The 16,593-nt window shown below is 38.8% G+C and overlaps 1 protein-coding gene across 11 annotated transcripts in view; it reads right to left on the reverse strand.

Annotated features, from left to right (window-relative positions):
* Nucleotides 1-16,593, reverse strand: part of Pam (peptidylglycine alpha-amidating monooxygenase) — a 281,891-nt gene that overhangs the window by 63,116 nt on the left and 202,182 nt on the right. For all 11 annotated transcript variants that reach the window (XM_034521200.2, XM_034521206.2, XM_034521205.2 and 8 more), the window contains exons 8-12: nt 12,705-12,753; nt 11,318-11,385; nt 10,088-10,168; nt 9,742-9,818; nt 8,457-8,560 (exon numbers count right to left, since the gene is read on the reverse strand). In XM_034521200.2, the coding sequence (XP_034377091.1) occupies nt 8,457-8,560; nt 9,742-9,818; nt 10,088-10,168; nt 11,318-11,385; nt 12,705-12,753 (379 nt within the window). The remainder of the gene's footprint in view (nt 1-8,456; nt 8,561-9,741; nt 9,819-10,087; nt 10,169-11,317; nt 11,386-12,704; nt 12,754-16,593) is intronic.

Raw genomic sequence — 16,593 nt, forward strand, 5'->3', positions numbered from 1 at the left:
TGGTGTTCTAGTTTCGTCCCTGTTGTTCTGAAGAGAACTCCCTGACCAAAAGCTAAATAGGGGAGGGGACGGTATATTTCAGCTTACAGGTTACAATCTATCATTAAAGGATGTCAGGACGGAAGCTCGAGGAGGAATTTAAAGAAGACACAATGGAGGGACCCTCTCTGGTGGCTCAAGCTTAGCTTTCTTAAAAATTCAGGGCCACCAGCCTAGACTTAGTTTCATCTATAGTATGCTGGATTCTCCTATATCAACTAGGAATCAAGAAAATTTCCCAAATGCAAGACACTAGACTAATCAGACCTGGGTGATCATTCAGCTAAGTCTCCACTCTGAGATGACTTTAGCCTGTGTCAAGTGGATAGTAAAAGCTGTTGGACATCTGGGAAAGGTGTTTCAGTGAGAAAGATCTAGATTAGATTCACCTGTCAGCTTGACTGTGGGTGACTGGTCAATTTCTTTAATTGAAGTGGGAAGAACCAGTCTAACACTGGCGGTACTATTCCCTGGGTTTGGGTCCTGGGCTAAAAGGTGTGTGGAGCCCAGATATATGCAACCATATTTCTCTGCTTTTGACTATGGATGTCTCAAGCTGCTTTGATTTTCAACTACCTTTCCTTTTCTGCAAAGATGGTCTGTAACCTGCAATCAAGAGCTAATGAACCCTTTCTTTTCTAAGCTAGTTTTTTGTTTGTTTGTTTTAAATCAGGGTATATTATCAAACCAATAGAAACAAAAAAAGGACAGATGGTAAAAATACTCCAATAGGAATCTTATATATCACTTACAAGCACATTTACTGTCCGTTGCCTAGAAACTTGTTTGGGATTCCCTGCCACCTTGTTATGGTCATATGACTCCTAAAGCATCATAAGTATATCTCTGATAGCTGACGGTGGGACTGGAGCTAGGTAGCAAGGAACAAAAGAATGGCCAGCAGCAATTCCCAGTGAAATATGAGTAACCTTTTCTAAGGGATAAGCCTCCTACCCAGGTAGTACTGTACAGCTGACAGATAACACCGAGTATAGATATTTAAAAGAATAAAACAGCCAATTCCAAGGAAACAGTTCCAGGTTCTAGAAATAACACCCAATCCTTTTACAAAGCATGCTTTCTTCCTCCTGCAACCCAGACTACCAGGTATCTAAGTCTCTCTATGGTAATTAAGGCTTTGTATCCATCCACACTTCAGCAGGCTTGCATAGCAACTTAGTTCTGGATAAAGAACATTTTCTTGGTTATTAGTTGTAACCATTTTTTTTTAAAGCAAGGTTAACCAAAAAGCAGCTTTCTAAACATAGACTGTTTGCTCCAGAGAAATTCATCAGTGTTGATTTTTTTTCCAGCAGTGTCATGCGGCAATCAATTCCTTTCCATAGTAACACAGATGACATCAGCAAGAAAGGGGGAAAAAAAATAAAAATCCTTTCCAAACAGGATGTGATTCCTGAAGGCTGTGGAAATGTACGGCTCCTGTGAGACCTTGGGAATCAGCTCTCGCAAGGAGGACAAGCTCTGCGTATGCTTCGGAAATCATTTGGCTTCTTACTGAAAATCTGATCTATGTCACTTTAACTGCCTTTTCCATGCAATAAAAGCAAATCTTGAAGTGAAGCAACCCCAAGCCAACACCTGCTCACTGTGCACTTCTCCACAGTGTCAAAACACCATCCAAAATTATCTTTGAACAGTTTTAGAGCTGGTCAGAAAATTATGGGCTCTAAAAGAAATGTGTGGTGCCATAATAAAAGGACATGGAAGAAGGAAGTTTCCTTTGGTTTTAGCCTGCATGCCCTCTGTTGTAGGCAGGTTCATCTATGATTCCTTCATTGGTAAGAGAGCCTATTCTTTGAGAGTCAAAGGGATACTGAGGACAAGCAAAAACATCTAGCCTCAGATCCTGAACCACTCTCACATTCTGGGACTTTCCATCAGCAGACAGACATTGTTGGACCGGACAGACCACAGCCTGTAAGCCTTTGTAATAAATTCCCTTTTAATATAAACATAGATTCACTCTAGAAGTTTGATTCCTCTAGAGAACTTTGACTAATACAAGACCCATAACCCCTAGTGAAATGAATACAATGACTTAATCTCTCAACAACAACAACAACAACAAACAAACAAACAACCAAACAAGCAAAGAAACAAAAGCCAGAGTCAGATGGATCCAGCAGAGAATTCTATCACACCTTCAAAGAAAATTAATGCCAATATTCCTTAAGTTACTCCACAAAATGAAAATCGAAGGCATATTGCCTAATTCTTTCTATGAAGCCACTATTACCCTGACAACAAAACCATGCAAAGAGCCAACTAAAAATAATATTTGCTAATATTTTTAATGAAAATAAATGTAAAAATTCTCAATAAAATATGTATAAATCAAATTATACATCAAAAAGATTATCCATTATGATCAAGTTGGCTTTATCCCAGAGAGATAGGGATTGTTTAACACAGGTAAATCAATAAATGTAATCCACACAAGCATTCTGAAACAAACAACAAATCCCACTGTCATTACATGCAGAAAAGACCTTGGACAAAATCCAACACTCCTTAGTGATAAGATCCTGGAGAGACTAGGGATATGTCCTAGTTTGGGTTACTATTGCTTTGATGAAGCACCATGATCAAAAGCAAGTTGGGGAGGAAAGGGTTTATTTAAAATACATTTCTGCAACATAGTCTATCATTTAAGGGAGTCAGGGCAGGATTTCAAGCATGGCAGGAGCCTGGAAGCAGGAGCTGATGCAGAGACCATTGAGGGGTACTGTGTACTGGCTTGCTCTGCATGACTTGCACAGACTGCTTTCTTACAGAACCCAGAACCACCAGCCCAGAGATAGCACCACTGGCAGTGGGCTGAACGCTCATTCATCAATCACTAATTAAGAAAATGCCCTACAGGGCTGCCTACAGCCCTGTTTTATGAAGGCATTTTCCCAATTGGGGCTCTTTTCTCTCCAATGACTGTACCTTTTGTCATGGTCGATATAAAGGTAAGCATTACAGGACACAAGAGATCTACCCCAACATAATAAAGGCAATGTACAGTAAGTTCACAGCTAGCATCAACCTTAAAAGGATAGAAACTCAAAGCAATTCCACTGAAACCAGGAACAAGACAAGGTTGTCCACTGTCCCCATATCTAAATAAAGTACTGGCAGTCTTAGCTAGAGCAATAAGACAACTGGAAGAGATCAATTGTATACAAATAGGAAAGGGAGAAGCCACCCTATCTTTATTTGCAGATGATATGACTATATACATAAAAAGGTAATCAATCTGGGAACAAGGAGCTAAAGTGTGAAATGTTTGCTAAAAAGAATTATCAGCCCAACCAGTGATAAGGAAAAAAAGTTACTCCCGTTGCCAGGAAACCAGTGAGAGGGCAATTGGTAACAGGTTAGAATATAAAATAAGGAAGGAGCACCGATTAAAGTAATTTTACATCAGTGCTGGAGGCAAGGAAAGTGATGACTAAGTTATGCATTGGAAAGTACAAAGTCATACATTTGAAATGGCTGCTGAAGCCATGGGTCCTGGAGGAGAGCCTACAACAGAAGCCTTTACACTACCACACTTCATATTAGTAGCTTTAAATCTGATGTGTTTTGATGGGCCTGGAAAGACAGAAAACCTCAAGAAATGAATGGTGAATGAAGAATATTCTTGCTGAATAACTGCCTGTAATTTACCATGTTCTGAGACACTGATCCTGATACACCATACTGCTGAATCACTATTTAGTTCAAATGCATATGTTTTCGGTGGTATTTCTGAAAACTATTCATTTGTATTTATGTATCTACCTCAGTCTCATGGAGGCTTTTATAAAAATATTTTCTAATCAAAAGGTACATAATGGTGACTTAAGAATGTGCCATAGATTCTGAAATGAATCACTAGGAAACCCCCATGCCTGTAGGTCATGCTGGGGTTGCAGGCAATGACACTCTGCAAACTCAATGGTATCTTCCTCTAGTCCTGTTTCTTATCATCAACAGAAGCTGGGTTTAAGTATAACCAAAATGGGTCATACTATTCTGAAAATAAATATGAGATGCTAAAGATTTTGTTTCATGAAATCTAAGTGCTTTTAAAGATGCGCAATGGGCGTAAGTATTTATCATATTCCTTCTACTTTGCAAATACTGCACTTAAATTGATGATTAATAAAAAGACATGAGGTAGAAAGGAGACTATTTTGGAAGAGAGCTGGGACTGGAGGAGAAAGGAGACAAGAGAAGGAAATGGGGTGACGATGAACAGAGTATACTATTGTATTGTACTCATGTATAAAATGTCACAAGAGACATTCATTACTTTGTATGTGATACAGTAACAGTGACAGATGAATTAAAAAGGTAATTAACATGCTTTGTTTGTTTAGGACAAATATCTTCTATACATTTTCATTATTATCCTCTGTTTATATTGTCACAAAATCACACATTTTAAGCAAAAATATGACCAATGAGTCGACTAAACAGGTAAATGCTACCTGGTAAACATCAAGATTTAGATATGTAGCCTAAAAATTTTGGGGTGATTATCTGATTTAATTGGCTTAATTGACTGACTTAAATAGATTCTAATTGTTTAAACTTGGCTAAACATTTGAGATTAATTTAGAGAAGTGTCTCATTGAATGTAAAATATGTACCACAATCAGGCATAAAATATTGCTTCTTCACAGATTTACTGCAACAATGTATATTTTATGCAGTTTCTTTTTAAAGATATATTATTTTACAATTTATGATAAATATATATACATATATATTTATGTGTAACATTTTATCCTTAAGTACATCTGTTAATTTATCTAGACTTAAATGGAACTATTTAAAAAGTACATTTAACACTAGTTATTATTGACAAATCTTAGTGACATGTATTAGGAGCAATATTATGTTTTCACATGTGCATATAACAAAGAACATACTTTGGTAGATCAGTCACCTTGTAGACCTATCACCTTCTCACACTCAGGTACTTGAAATACATTTATTTTAACACACACACACACACATGTGTGTGTGTGTATGTATGTATGTATGTATGTATGTATGTATGCATATAGTATATAGTATATAGTCACTTTGTTGTCTAACAGAAAATAAAAAAGCTATTTTCTTGTCTATTTAAAAATGTATACTCTTCAACCATTTCCACTTATTTCTACTTTATCTCTACTTTTGAGTCCTGCTAACTGTTACTCTACCTTGTCCGCATTTTTAGATTGCACATGGAAAAGTAAGATTGTTGCCCTGACAACTCAGCGGATAAAGGTACCTGCCAACAAGCCTAAGGTTCTGAGTTTGATCCCATGGACCCAGGGTATAAGGAGAGAATGGACTCCTCCCAGTCGTCCTCTGACTTCCGTACATATGGAATAACACAGGTGCTTGTATATAACACACACACACACACACACACACACACACACGCACAAATAAGTGGAATATTTTAAACAGTAGTACCATTTGGTATTTGTTGCTCTGTGCCTGGCTTACTTTACTTAGCACAAAGTCAGATTCATTCATGTTGTAACAAATCAATGTTTTCCTTTTCCTTTAAAGGCTGAGCAACAGTGTTCCACTGTGCAATACGCCACACTTTCTTTTCTATTCCCTCATAATAGACATGCAGATTGTTAAATCAACCTATTTGTTTTGTTTTGAGATATTATCTTCCAATGAATCGAAGTCAGAGTCAAGGTTGGCCTTGAACTCACCACGTATCCCAGAAAGGTCTCAAACCTACGCTCCTCCTGTTTCAGCCTCAGTGGGTGTGCAGCACCACACTTGGATCTAGTTCTCAATGGCGATATTTTGAAATGACTCTCTAATATGAAAACTAAGTCTCCATTTTTAAAATGCCCTTTGATAGTTAATTATGATTGTTCCATCTAAGGAAACTTTTCTCTAGCCTTAAAACTTTAAGGTTACAAGAGTCTAACTTGGCTTATGTAAAATATCACTTAACTGAAAATCTTATTTGGGGGACAAAGCCAGCATGGTTTCAGGGGTGGTACAGGGCAAAATGCTTCCAAAGTCAGATTGACGATTCTTTTAGAATGTCAAGGGGTTCCCAACTAGCCTGCAGCAACTATGATTTGTACCAAACCGCTTCAAGCTCTGGATCAGACCTACATCCAGTGAGCTTGTCTCTCTCTCTCTCTCTCTCTCTCTCTCTCTCTCTCTCTCTCTCTCTCTCTCTCTCTCTGTGTGTGTGTATTAGGCGGAGGAGAGAAAGATGGAGGTTTACAAAGAATAATTTAATAAGAAATTTTTTTTTCTTTGCCATTTACATTTTCAGCTGTGATCCTATTGTACTCTGGAGACTACACACCTGTTAATGTACAAGACACAGAAACACTGTAGACAGTTTTTTTTCTAAATTTAAAAGGCACATGAAACATTATATGCATATATAATATGCATTATGATAAAAATTTTATTCACCATTAGATTTCTTCAAACACATCTTATTAGTTTATTCTGGAAAAACTATATCAGTAGTATAAATTAAACATTCAAAATTCAGACTCGTCCAATAACTTAATTTGCTATAATCCCTTTCTAGTTAAACTGTATTAAAATAGTGTTTACTTTATCTCACAAGAGAGTTACAGAAGGATAGAGTAATATCCTCATTTTAGAGTATTATTTCAAAGCAAAATGTACAATTTTACAAAGACGAGAATTATTCTAGACTCATGAACCTGAAAGATGTCTCTAGGGACCACTTGTGTTTCTCATTCTGGTACCATAACAAGCCATTGACGCCTATGGCTGAAATTACCTCGGAGAAGACATTCACTCCACAGATACAGTCTGGCCAGGGGTGTAATGATGCCCCCTTACCCAAAGGTTAAGGTCCCAGAGGCTAAAATACTCTCCTGCCTCACATTCAAGCTTGCAAATCGATACACAATAGTGCTCTGACAGTGTTTATTTTGAACTACTTTCTTTACTATCGGAGAAGGTTAACAAAATAACCTCTGGCATTTAACTACTATTCCTGTGGCCCCACAAGAGCAGAGAACGGAGAGCAGCTAATCAATACCTGCTGGATCATGTTACCTCAAGTGTCAGAGACTGTCAGAGTGCACGACCCGTTCCCGATTTCCAGTGCGCTTGTGTCTATATTGTCCTATTGTCCTTTACGATAAGTCAATAAGTTTATTGATTTTTCTGCAGTCTTCTCCAAAAATTTAAGGAATACAACAGGAAGCTGCTTCAAAGCTTCTTCTTTAATACAAATTGATAGTTTTCCCAGGTTGACAAATACAGTCCAACCATTGGACTGAGTGCGAGGCCCCCAATGGAGGAGTTAGGAAAGGACTGAAGGTCCTGAAGGGATTTGCAACCCCATAGGAAGAACAACAATATCAACCAACCAGACCACCCAGAGCTCCCAGGGACTAAACCACCAACCAAGGAGTACACATGGAGGGACCTCTGGCTCTAGTCGAATATGTAGCAGAGGATGGCCTTGTCGGGCATCAATGGGAGGAGAGGCCCTTGGTCCTGGGAAGGCTAGCTGCCCCACTGTAGGGAAATGCCAGGGCAGGGAGGCAGGAGTGGGTGGGTGGGGGAGCACCCTCATAGAAGCAGGGGGAGGGGGTATGGGCTAGTGGGTTTCATGGGGGGGTGGGAAAGGGGATAAAATTTAAAATGTAAATAAAGAAAATAGCCAATAAAAATGAATAAATAAAAAGAACTTTAAAAAATAGAATAAGATGGAAACCCATCTTCTAAGAAAACCACTGTCAAATGCTCCATTCTTTCCTTTCTCCCCTCAAGTGTGGTTCCTAGTTGGCAGTCACTACTCTTCTGAAAATCTTTCTTTACCATCTTCACTTTCTGTAACTTCTCTCAAGCTTCCAAGTGCACCCAGAAAGTATCTTTGAATCTAGTTCCACACGGAAAGGAGGCACCTGCATTCTTCTCTAACAGAAAGCCCACAAAAGTTTGCCTATCATTTTAAATTTCTAGTTTATTTTTAAAGGAGTCCTTAATGCTTTAGAAATTGTCAACGTGTTTCATGACACAAATTAGAACTATTTGAAGGAGTTTTGGCATTTTGAAAAGTAGTTATATCTTGGCATCCCTTATTGGAAACGGGAGGGACAACGTACTCACTCGGGACACAAGCAACTGAGAATTACAGACTGGAAAGCAGCACACTGAGAGAATTATGTGAGTGGGTGTTAGTGTGCTTAAGGTTGAAGTGAGTGCAAGAGGGACTCAAATGAAAGAAATGTTCACGAGTGAGGCTTCCCAAAGCAATCAGTTAGGGAGTGATACAATGTTAGTTTGACACAATGGTTCACAATAGGGAAAGTGTCTAATTCATTCACAGAGATAACTGTTACCCAGAAGCATGGTTTAACCTGCTATAACTGAATAGGAGAAATGCAGAATCTTACCCAATGTGGGTGGCTTCTGTCCTCCCTTCACCTGTGAACACACATCTGGCTGCCAGTACATCACCAAAAGTAACATCCACTGGATGCTCCACAGGGTAGAAAGCCTGCCCCAAAGACAACATGCAACAGTGAGTTAAAATCACTAATCCCCAGAACTACGTGTTGGAGTAATGTGAGGGTTGGAGCATTGTGGGTGGGAAGAATGAAGACAGACATAAAGAGAGCTCCCCTGATCATTTCAAACATAATTGATAAAATGAGTTCTCTTAATTCATCAGTTCCAAACTATAGCACAAGCGCCAGAGTTTTAAATAAACAAACACTGTTTATGAAGCTCCCCGCCTCCAGTGAGACTGGAAAAAGTGATTTCTGAAATGGGCTGAATGATGATAGGGTGGAAAATACTAACATCATATTAAGATGATTTTTTAGTGATGTCATTATGCTCATGGATCTGTGCATTACTCAGCCTTCATCAAAATGCTTTGTCTTGCACAGATGGCAATTCACAGGGACCCCAGGTGGTCAATAAGCAGAGAGGGAGACACCTTGGAGTGCTCAGCCCCAACCAGGATGTCCAGATCATACCAGACCTCCCCAGAAGAGATGGCAGAAGGTTGTGACTGCCAGAGATGTTGGGTGACTTCAAGGAAACGATGTTTTCTGGACAGACCATAAAAGCTGCACATATGAGATAAAAACATGAACAAGACTCGTGCAAGCTCAAGCCAAAGTCTTAGAATGGAGGTGGGGGAGGTAGGCATGAAGTCTCTCCTCGAACTGAGGGACTACCATTTGATGGCTGCTGGGAGCAGAGTCAGTTTTCACCAATTGTGTGACTCCTGGTTCAGCTGACCCTGCGCCTGGGTAGGGCCCACTCAGAAGAGTACACATTAATATAAATGGGACTTTACGGCAAAAAAAAAAAAAAAAAAAAAAAAAAAAAAAAAAAAAAAAAAAAAAAACCAAAGAACTTGAAGTTGGGTGGGTAGGAAGGTCTGGTATACCTGTGGGGAGTTGAGTGGGGAGGTTGAGCATGATCAAGGCACATTATATGACATTCTCATAGAACTCATAAAAATACTTCTTAGTAAAAAAGTCCTGGCATCACATTGAGAAAACTGATGAGGCATTAAACTGGAAATTCTAAACAGAAAGTTATATTATGTAGATATCGTGAAGACAGAGTCAGAGACTTCTGGATCCTAGGGAAATTCACAAAAGTCTTATATAAGGCATTAAAAAGAAATTCTTTCCTCTTGGAATTAAATTAGACTCTACATACCTGTGGCAGCTGGGGGCTTTGGCGTCCAATCACTGCCCACTGTCCGTTTCTCACTCTGTATCCGCTCACTACCTTACCTTGATGAACACAAATCAGAATCGAGCACTGTAATAAACGATTCGTAAACCCAAAGCCACATGCAATACTTAACTTTTTTTTTTTTTTTTTGCAAAAATAAAACTTATTTTTCAGATTTCAAACTGCTGACTATCTTAATGAAGCAGCTTAAGGATTCAAGGGACTCGATAAGACATGTTTAAGGTGTAGTATAACCAGAGTTTTATATTTACAGTAACAGTGAGAACATGGCAGTATTTACAATTTACCATAAAGCTTCAGTTCTTACCTAAACGGTGAGTGTGGACTCTGTAGGCAAACACATGCATCGGATACATTTTGTAATGGCAGGAAATGTCAGAGTTCACTACTGTGGGGACAAAGGCACAGAGAGACTTCACGATGCAGCTGGAAAACACCTTAGTTGTTATTTATTTACTTATTTATTTATGTTAAAAGTATGTGTGAGGTAGCCTCAGGTTCTAGCACTCGGCTTTCTTGTGAAAGAGATGGTCACTCACAACCCAGCAGGCATCAATCACTTATTCTGTGCCACACATTTTACTAATGTGTGTTAAGAGCCTCTGGCCTCACATTTATTTCTTCAAATATTTTCCATACTGTATATTTGGATCCTATTTCCATCCAAACTTTTATTTTATTCAATAACAGAATGATAAGGACCAAATCAAAGTACTCTGTGTAAAGGCGGAGGCATGGTTTGTTTGTTATCTTTTTCTTGAAATTCATTCCCTTGAAAAGATTAAGTTTGTCTTTATGTTAGTGCAAAAAGGAAATTTAAAAATTGAATATAAGTACCTAGAGTCACTATACTGGTAGCTCATGTTTACAACAGGCCCATTCTATATACTTTTCCTCTTTTACAGTCTAGCAAATAACAAAGATTAAATAAATATGACTTTAAAGTAGATTTTAAAAACAGTAATAGATAAACTATACTAAATATTAACTTTAAAAGATCCTTACTCAAACAAACATACCACATTCACTGTGATATTTTTGTTGACTCAATGATGCTGTATGTATTCTTGTGGTTAATTCTACCTTAGAATTACGTGATAGTTCTATTTTGCAACTAAGGAAGTTAGTATATCTAACTACTAAAGCTGAGGCATGTTGGATTTTTCCAGCCTCTTGATTTTTTTTGAAGCTTTTCAACATAATAGTCTATACCGCTGTATATTATGCAGTTTAATTTTTTACATGTACATAATTAATAGCTGATTTGTACAATAAAATTAGTCTTTATACAACACACCAGCAAACCATGGGCCTCCATTTTGGCATATCTATAAATAAATATTGGAAAACCAATAAATTACTGGCTTATAATGATTTTTTAAAATCTATTTAAAACCCAAAGACAGTAAAGAACTGATTTATTTTTCAGATATGCATATAAACGTGACCACTTTATAAGTTCATGGAGTGCACTATATATCTCTTTTTAGAGGTTAGTTGATGAGGTAATAGTAAATACTAAGAGGCCACTACTCACCTTTCTCTCCTGGTGGTATAACAGTGTCGACAGACATCATAAGGTACATGCCCGCAATTAAAGGCTGTCTAAAAATTAAAATTAAAAAAATATATATACATATACATACACACTATATATAATGTATATAAAGAGATAGAATATATTATTTTTTCTTAATAATTGGTTTCATTTTTGTGAAGGCTTACCATGGCTATTTTTACATGGGAGCTTGTTTATGCTATGGGTCCTGCTGTTTCAGTCAAATGCCAAGGTAGGGATTACTGGGAAAGGTTTTGTTGTTTTTGATGCAGTTAACACTTAAAATTAAACAGTCAATAAAGCAGATTATTCTCCATAATCTGAGTAGGTTTCTTCCCACCCTTGAAAGTCCTAAGAAAGAAGACTGAGCTCCCTTGAAATGATGAAATTCTCCTTATAAACGGCCTTTGGACTCAATAACCCCACCTACCACCTGTCCTGAATTTCCAGTTAGCCCTCCACACCCTGGACATGTCAGTCCCAGAGCATGTCTCCTCACTGATCCCTCTCTTCCCTTTTCTCTCTTTTCCCCTCCCCTCCCCTCCCCTCCCCTCCCCTCCCATCCCCTCCAATATTCATTCTTCTCTTTCCTTTCCTCCTCCCTCTTTCCTTCTCTCCTCTTCTGCTCATCCTACTGCCTTCCTTTATAATTGATGCTTCTTTGGAGACATTAACAGGGTTGATGTGATTAAAAGTTGTCACACACACACATTCTTGTTTAATGTTCTGTCCCTTGGCTGTTGGCAATGTAAGTGTAGAAAGTGATATCTAACACATATAATCAAGGCAATGGCATGCTATTACATTTCAAGATTATGTAGTTAAGTAACAAATAGCTCAAATACCATCTTTCAAATAAGCCCTTGCTTTATTATTATTAATTGTTGTTGTTGTTAGTTTATGTTTGATGCAACTGTATCATCCCTAAATTTCCATTAGCCCTGCATATGCTGGTCTTGTCAATCCCATACCATGTCTCCTCACTGTCTCCATTCCCCCTTCCCTGCCCTATACTCACTCTTCTTCTTTGCTGAACTTCCTTCCATGTAACTTATTGTCATTTGAACTGTCTACACTTTGTAAAGAGAGAAAAAAATGAGGGTAAGCCTCAGCTAACAACCAGCAAAGATGTGAATCCTGCTGACAGCTGTGTGAGCTATTGGATGGGACACTTTCATGACTGAACGTAACAATGACTGAACCCCCATACAGTCTCTCATTGAGGCCTTTCCTAAGACAGCTGCCCAGAGCCCTGACACTGTGATAATAATACTGATTTGAGCCAGTCATTTCTGGTTAATTAATCTTCTATATCAGATAACTAAAATACTCTAAGATCTTATCTAGAAAACATGGAGGCACTTACGGCACACGTGTGAGATGTAAGGACACGCCAGAGCAGTCTTTGTGATTATCTGAAAAGAAAAAAAAAAACACACAAACACATGCTAAATATGAACATGTGGAAACAGATCTTAAACCAGTGGGCTTTAAGTGACACTTAACCAGTACTACTTAAAACATCAAATTGTGTGACATTTGTTTTACAAAGGACTTCATCAGAGCTTTCCTGCTTATCGGCTCACACAACCACCAATGCATCACAAGGGTGAATACAAACTGCCTCCCGACTCCATTTTGTACCCAGACAGCACACACAGAGGCACAGAAGCAACTGGTTGCTGAGTTCTCATCATTTTTATCGCAGAAACACGGGGAGAAGTTGGTGAATTGATATGTACAGCTGTGTCAGGCTTCCGCTGCTCCGACTTTCCTGCCATGAGGGTCTGCCCCTTGAATTGTGAGCTAAAATAAATTCCACATCCCTTGGCTTCTCTCACCAGACTATTTTATCACACTGACAGGAAGAGAAACTCAGACAGTGTTTAATATATTTGTTGGCATTTTGTTTTACAAAGATATCTCTGTCTAGTCCTCTTAATCAATTTCTGGGAAGTACTATTTTCACAAAAATTTCACAGACGTTTCCCTCTCTTCTTCCCTCCCTCTCTTAATAATTTTAAGTGCTTTTCAAAGAGTGAGAATTTAAGGCACATAAACAAAGCCTTTAATGCCAGGAATGGGTTATATCTAATCAAGTTATTGACCAAGGAGGCCCCCTGAAAACCTACAAACGCTCAGGCCATTGCCAAGGCTATTGATTATTTTACACTAATTGCTAATAAGACCCTATTACTGAATACAATACCCACTCTACTCAGTGAAGATGGAGAAGTCAAGCTTCATGTCCACCTGTAGCCTTCACTTCTACTGACTAGTGTTTGTGATACTGTAAGGTACTCTACACTGTACTAAAGGAGAAAAGTAAACACCAACCCAGCTGCAAATCCCTTGCTCTACAGTGGTGATCTGCCTTCAAGTTATCCTGGCACAACAGAGGCAAAAAAGCTTTGGAATTAACCAACCACTATATGATGGGGCTTAAGACCCACTCCATGAGACAGAACCCATGCCTGACAATGCTAATGTGTCATAGTACCTGAGACTAAATAGGCCATGGGCCTGGAGGAAAACCAAAAAGCAGAAAACTATTCTGCTAAAGGAATGTAGCGGTAACAACAACATTCTGTTATACGCAGATCAGTGTCTTGCTCAGCCATCATTAGAGAAGCTTCCTCTTGTAGTGCATGGGAACTAATACAGAAACATACAACTGGATCATGTGTAGAGAGCAAGAGGCTTTGGACCACTGAGTCCTGAGTGGGGTGTTTCCATCAAATCCTTCCCTTCGGGGTTCAGGGAATTCTGAGGAAGAGGAGGCAGAAAGATTGTAAGAGTCAGAGGAAGTGGACCACACCAAGCAAATAAGGCTCTTTAAACAAATCAAGACTGATGCACATAAGAACTCACACCTCTAATGGCATTCTGAAGGGGGTCAACATGGGTCTATCTAAGCCAGATGGAGTCCCAGAACAGAGAGGGGAGGTGGACACAAGCCCATGAGCCTAAACTAGAAGATGTCTCCAACTGATAACTGCTTGCAACGAAAATTTAGTTTTCTCCAGTGGAGTCTTTCTGACCATACAAACCACACTTAAGGGCAGGCCCCATGCCCAACAGTAGTTGGTTTATACAAAGTTAACTCAATGGTATTGTTGAAATTTCTTTTTTCTTTCTTATAAGAGTTTGTCTAGACATTTTCCTTCTTTCTTCCTTTCTTCCTCCCTCCTTTCTCTTCCTCCACCCTCTCCCCCTTTGGATACATAATATGGTTTCTTGTTTTTTTATGGGATTTCTCTGTGTGTGAGAAAGTGTGTGTGTGTGTGTGTCAGTGTTTTGCCTTTGCTTCCCTTCTTTTGTTTTATTATATCTTCATTTTTTTTCAAGAGGGGGGTGAGGGAGCAAGAAAGGATGTGGCTGGCTTGAGTTGTATGAGTTGGGGAGGATCTGGGAGGAGAAAGACAAACTAATTGCAATCTGTTATATGAAAAAGTGCTATTTTCAATTAAAAATAATGAGAGTTTAAAGAGAGGTTAACGAATGAGGCAGATAAATAATAATACGGAGTAACGAACACAGGCTTATCTTAAGCATTGTTTATTTTTTTAAAAATGGAAATAACAAATGACTATGATCCCTTCACTTATTTTATAAGGACACTAACTTTTGAGAAGAGACTTCCTTGTATGAACTACATGTAACTTAATAAACATACTTAGTCTGTATTACTTTCAAAACGAGTACTTGACGATCTCATGGAGAAACATGTGCATACCCGTGGTGACTGACAGAGAACGGTTAAAGTAGACCTTCATTCACAGCAGATGAACTCCAAACCCTAGGGACTCACTTAATTAGCTTAGATAATTGCAGGAAGCATTTTTTTCATGTGCATGAAAATTCTAGTGAACTTAAAGGTTATTTTAAGAAATGACAATCATCTTCATTCAATTAAAACTGAGCAACGTGTAGCACTCAGCCCTGGGCTGTAGCTAGCAGGCAGTGAAGGAGGATTCACTGGTTTCTTTAGACACAATGGAGGAGAGGTACAGAAAGGCAAATACCAAATGGCACTGGTTAAGACAATGTGAGATTGATTGGTCTGTAGAAAAATACCATGAGCCCAGATCGGGGTGAAATGGCATAGCCACAAGATATGGTGATGAACACTACAGGTAGAAAGATGGTCAAGGGTTCCAGAAGGACTCGGTATACTTGTGGGACCAGAGGGTCAGTGTCAAGGAATCCCAGTAAACATGGGCTGTAGAATGTCTGCAAGCTGAGAGCTCACAGTGTGGCTTCAGAATCTGTTTTATGCTGTGTGCAAAGAAGCCATAAGTGACAGGGAAACGTAAAGTGCCCAAGTAGCCAGTGCCTGGGACTTACACATTATCACCAACTACTGAATGTCAAGTCTAATAGTTTTTGGTGGTTGTTTGTTTTGTGGAACTGGGTATGGAAACAAAGGTCTTGCCTGTACGAGTCCAGTATTCTGTCACTGGGCAATATCTCTTTCCTAGTAGTTTTCATTTTAATTACAACGTTTGAAGGAAAAGCCTTGTCCCCTGTTCAGTATAAATGCAAGCAACAAGTACCCTGTGCATGATGCACAGTCTTCTGTACTTTCCATACCTTGTGCCTGAAATTGTTGAGTGAATCATAGTCTGACTTTTATTACGAAATTGGCACATCATCTTTATCACCACTTTACATTTTTTAATGTTGAAAATTAAATAGACATTTAAGAACTACTAAAAAAAAATAGCTGAACAAGATTCTGAAAGTTATCCCAAAGTACACACCCACAGAAAAGTTTTAGCTTTACAGCTAAAAACGTCACCAAGCAAGAGTATCAGGAATGTTGCTGCTCAAGGCCTCTTGGCACACAGCAATTGCCAGGGGTAATGAAAGGATGCATACTCCCCTTAGCGTGTGCATTAGAGGTGTCCACACTTGTAGCTTTTCTGAAAGCACATCAATTAGAAGCAAATGTTAAGGATGTTTATAACCCTCTTAACATAATTTTTTCCCAAATTAAGTGTTATATTTTAAAACATTAAAATATGTTGTTACCGTGTATGTGTGTGTGTGTGTGTGTGTGTGTGTGTGTGTGTGTGAGAGAGAGAGAGAGAGAGAGAGAGAGAGAGAGAGAGAGAGAGAGAGAGGAGAGAAGAGGAGAGAGGAGAGGAGAGGGAAGGAGAGGGAGAATCTGTGTGTCTAGGGAGGTGTATCAGAACTACAGAAGACAACTTCTTCCTGGAGACAATTCTTTAACTTTATGCAGGCTCTAAGAG

This window comes from Arvicanthis niloticus, chromosome 17, assembly GCF_011762505.2.
Source record: "Arvicanthis niloticus isolate mArvNil1 chromosome 17, mArvNil1.pat.X, whole genome shotgun sequence".
Taxonomy (NCBI): Eukaryota; Metazoa; Chordata; class Mammalia; order Rodentia; family Muridae; genus Arvicanthis; species Arvicanthis niloticus.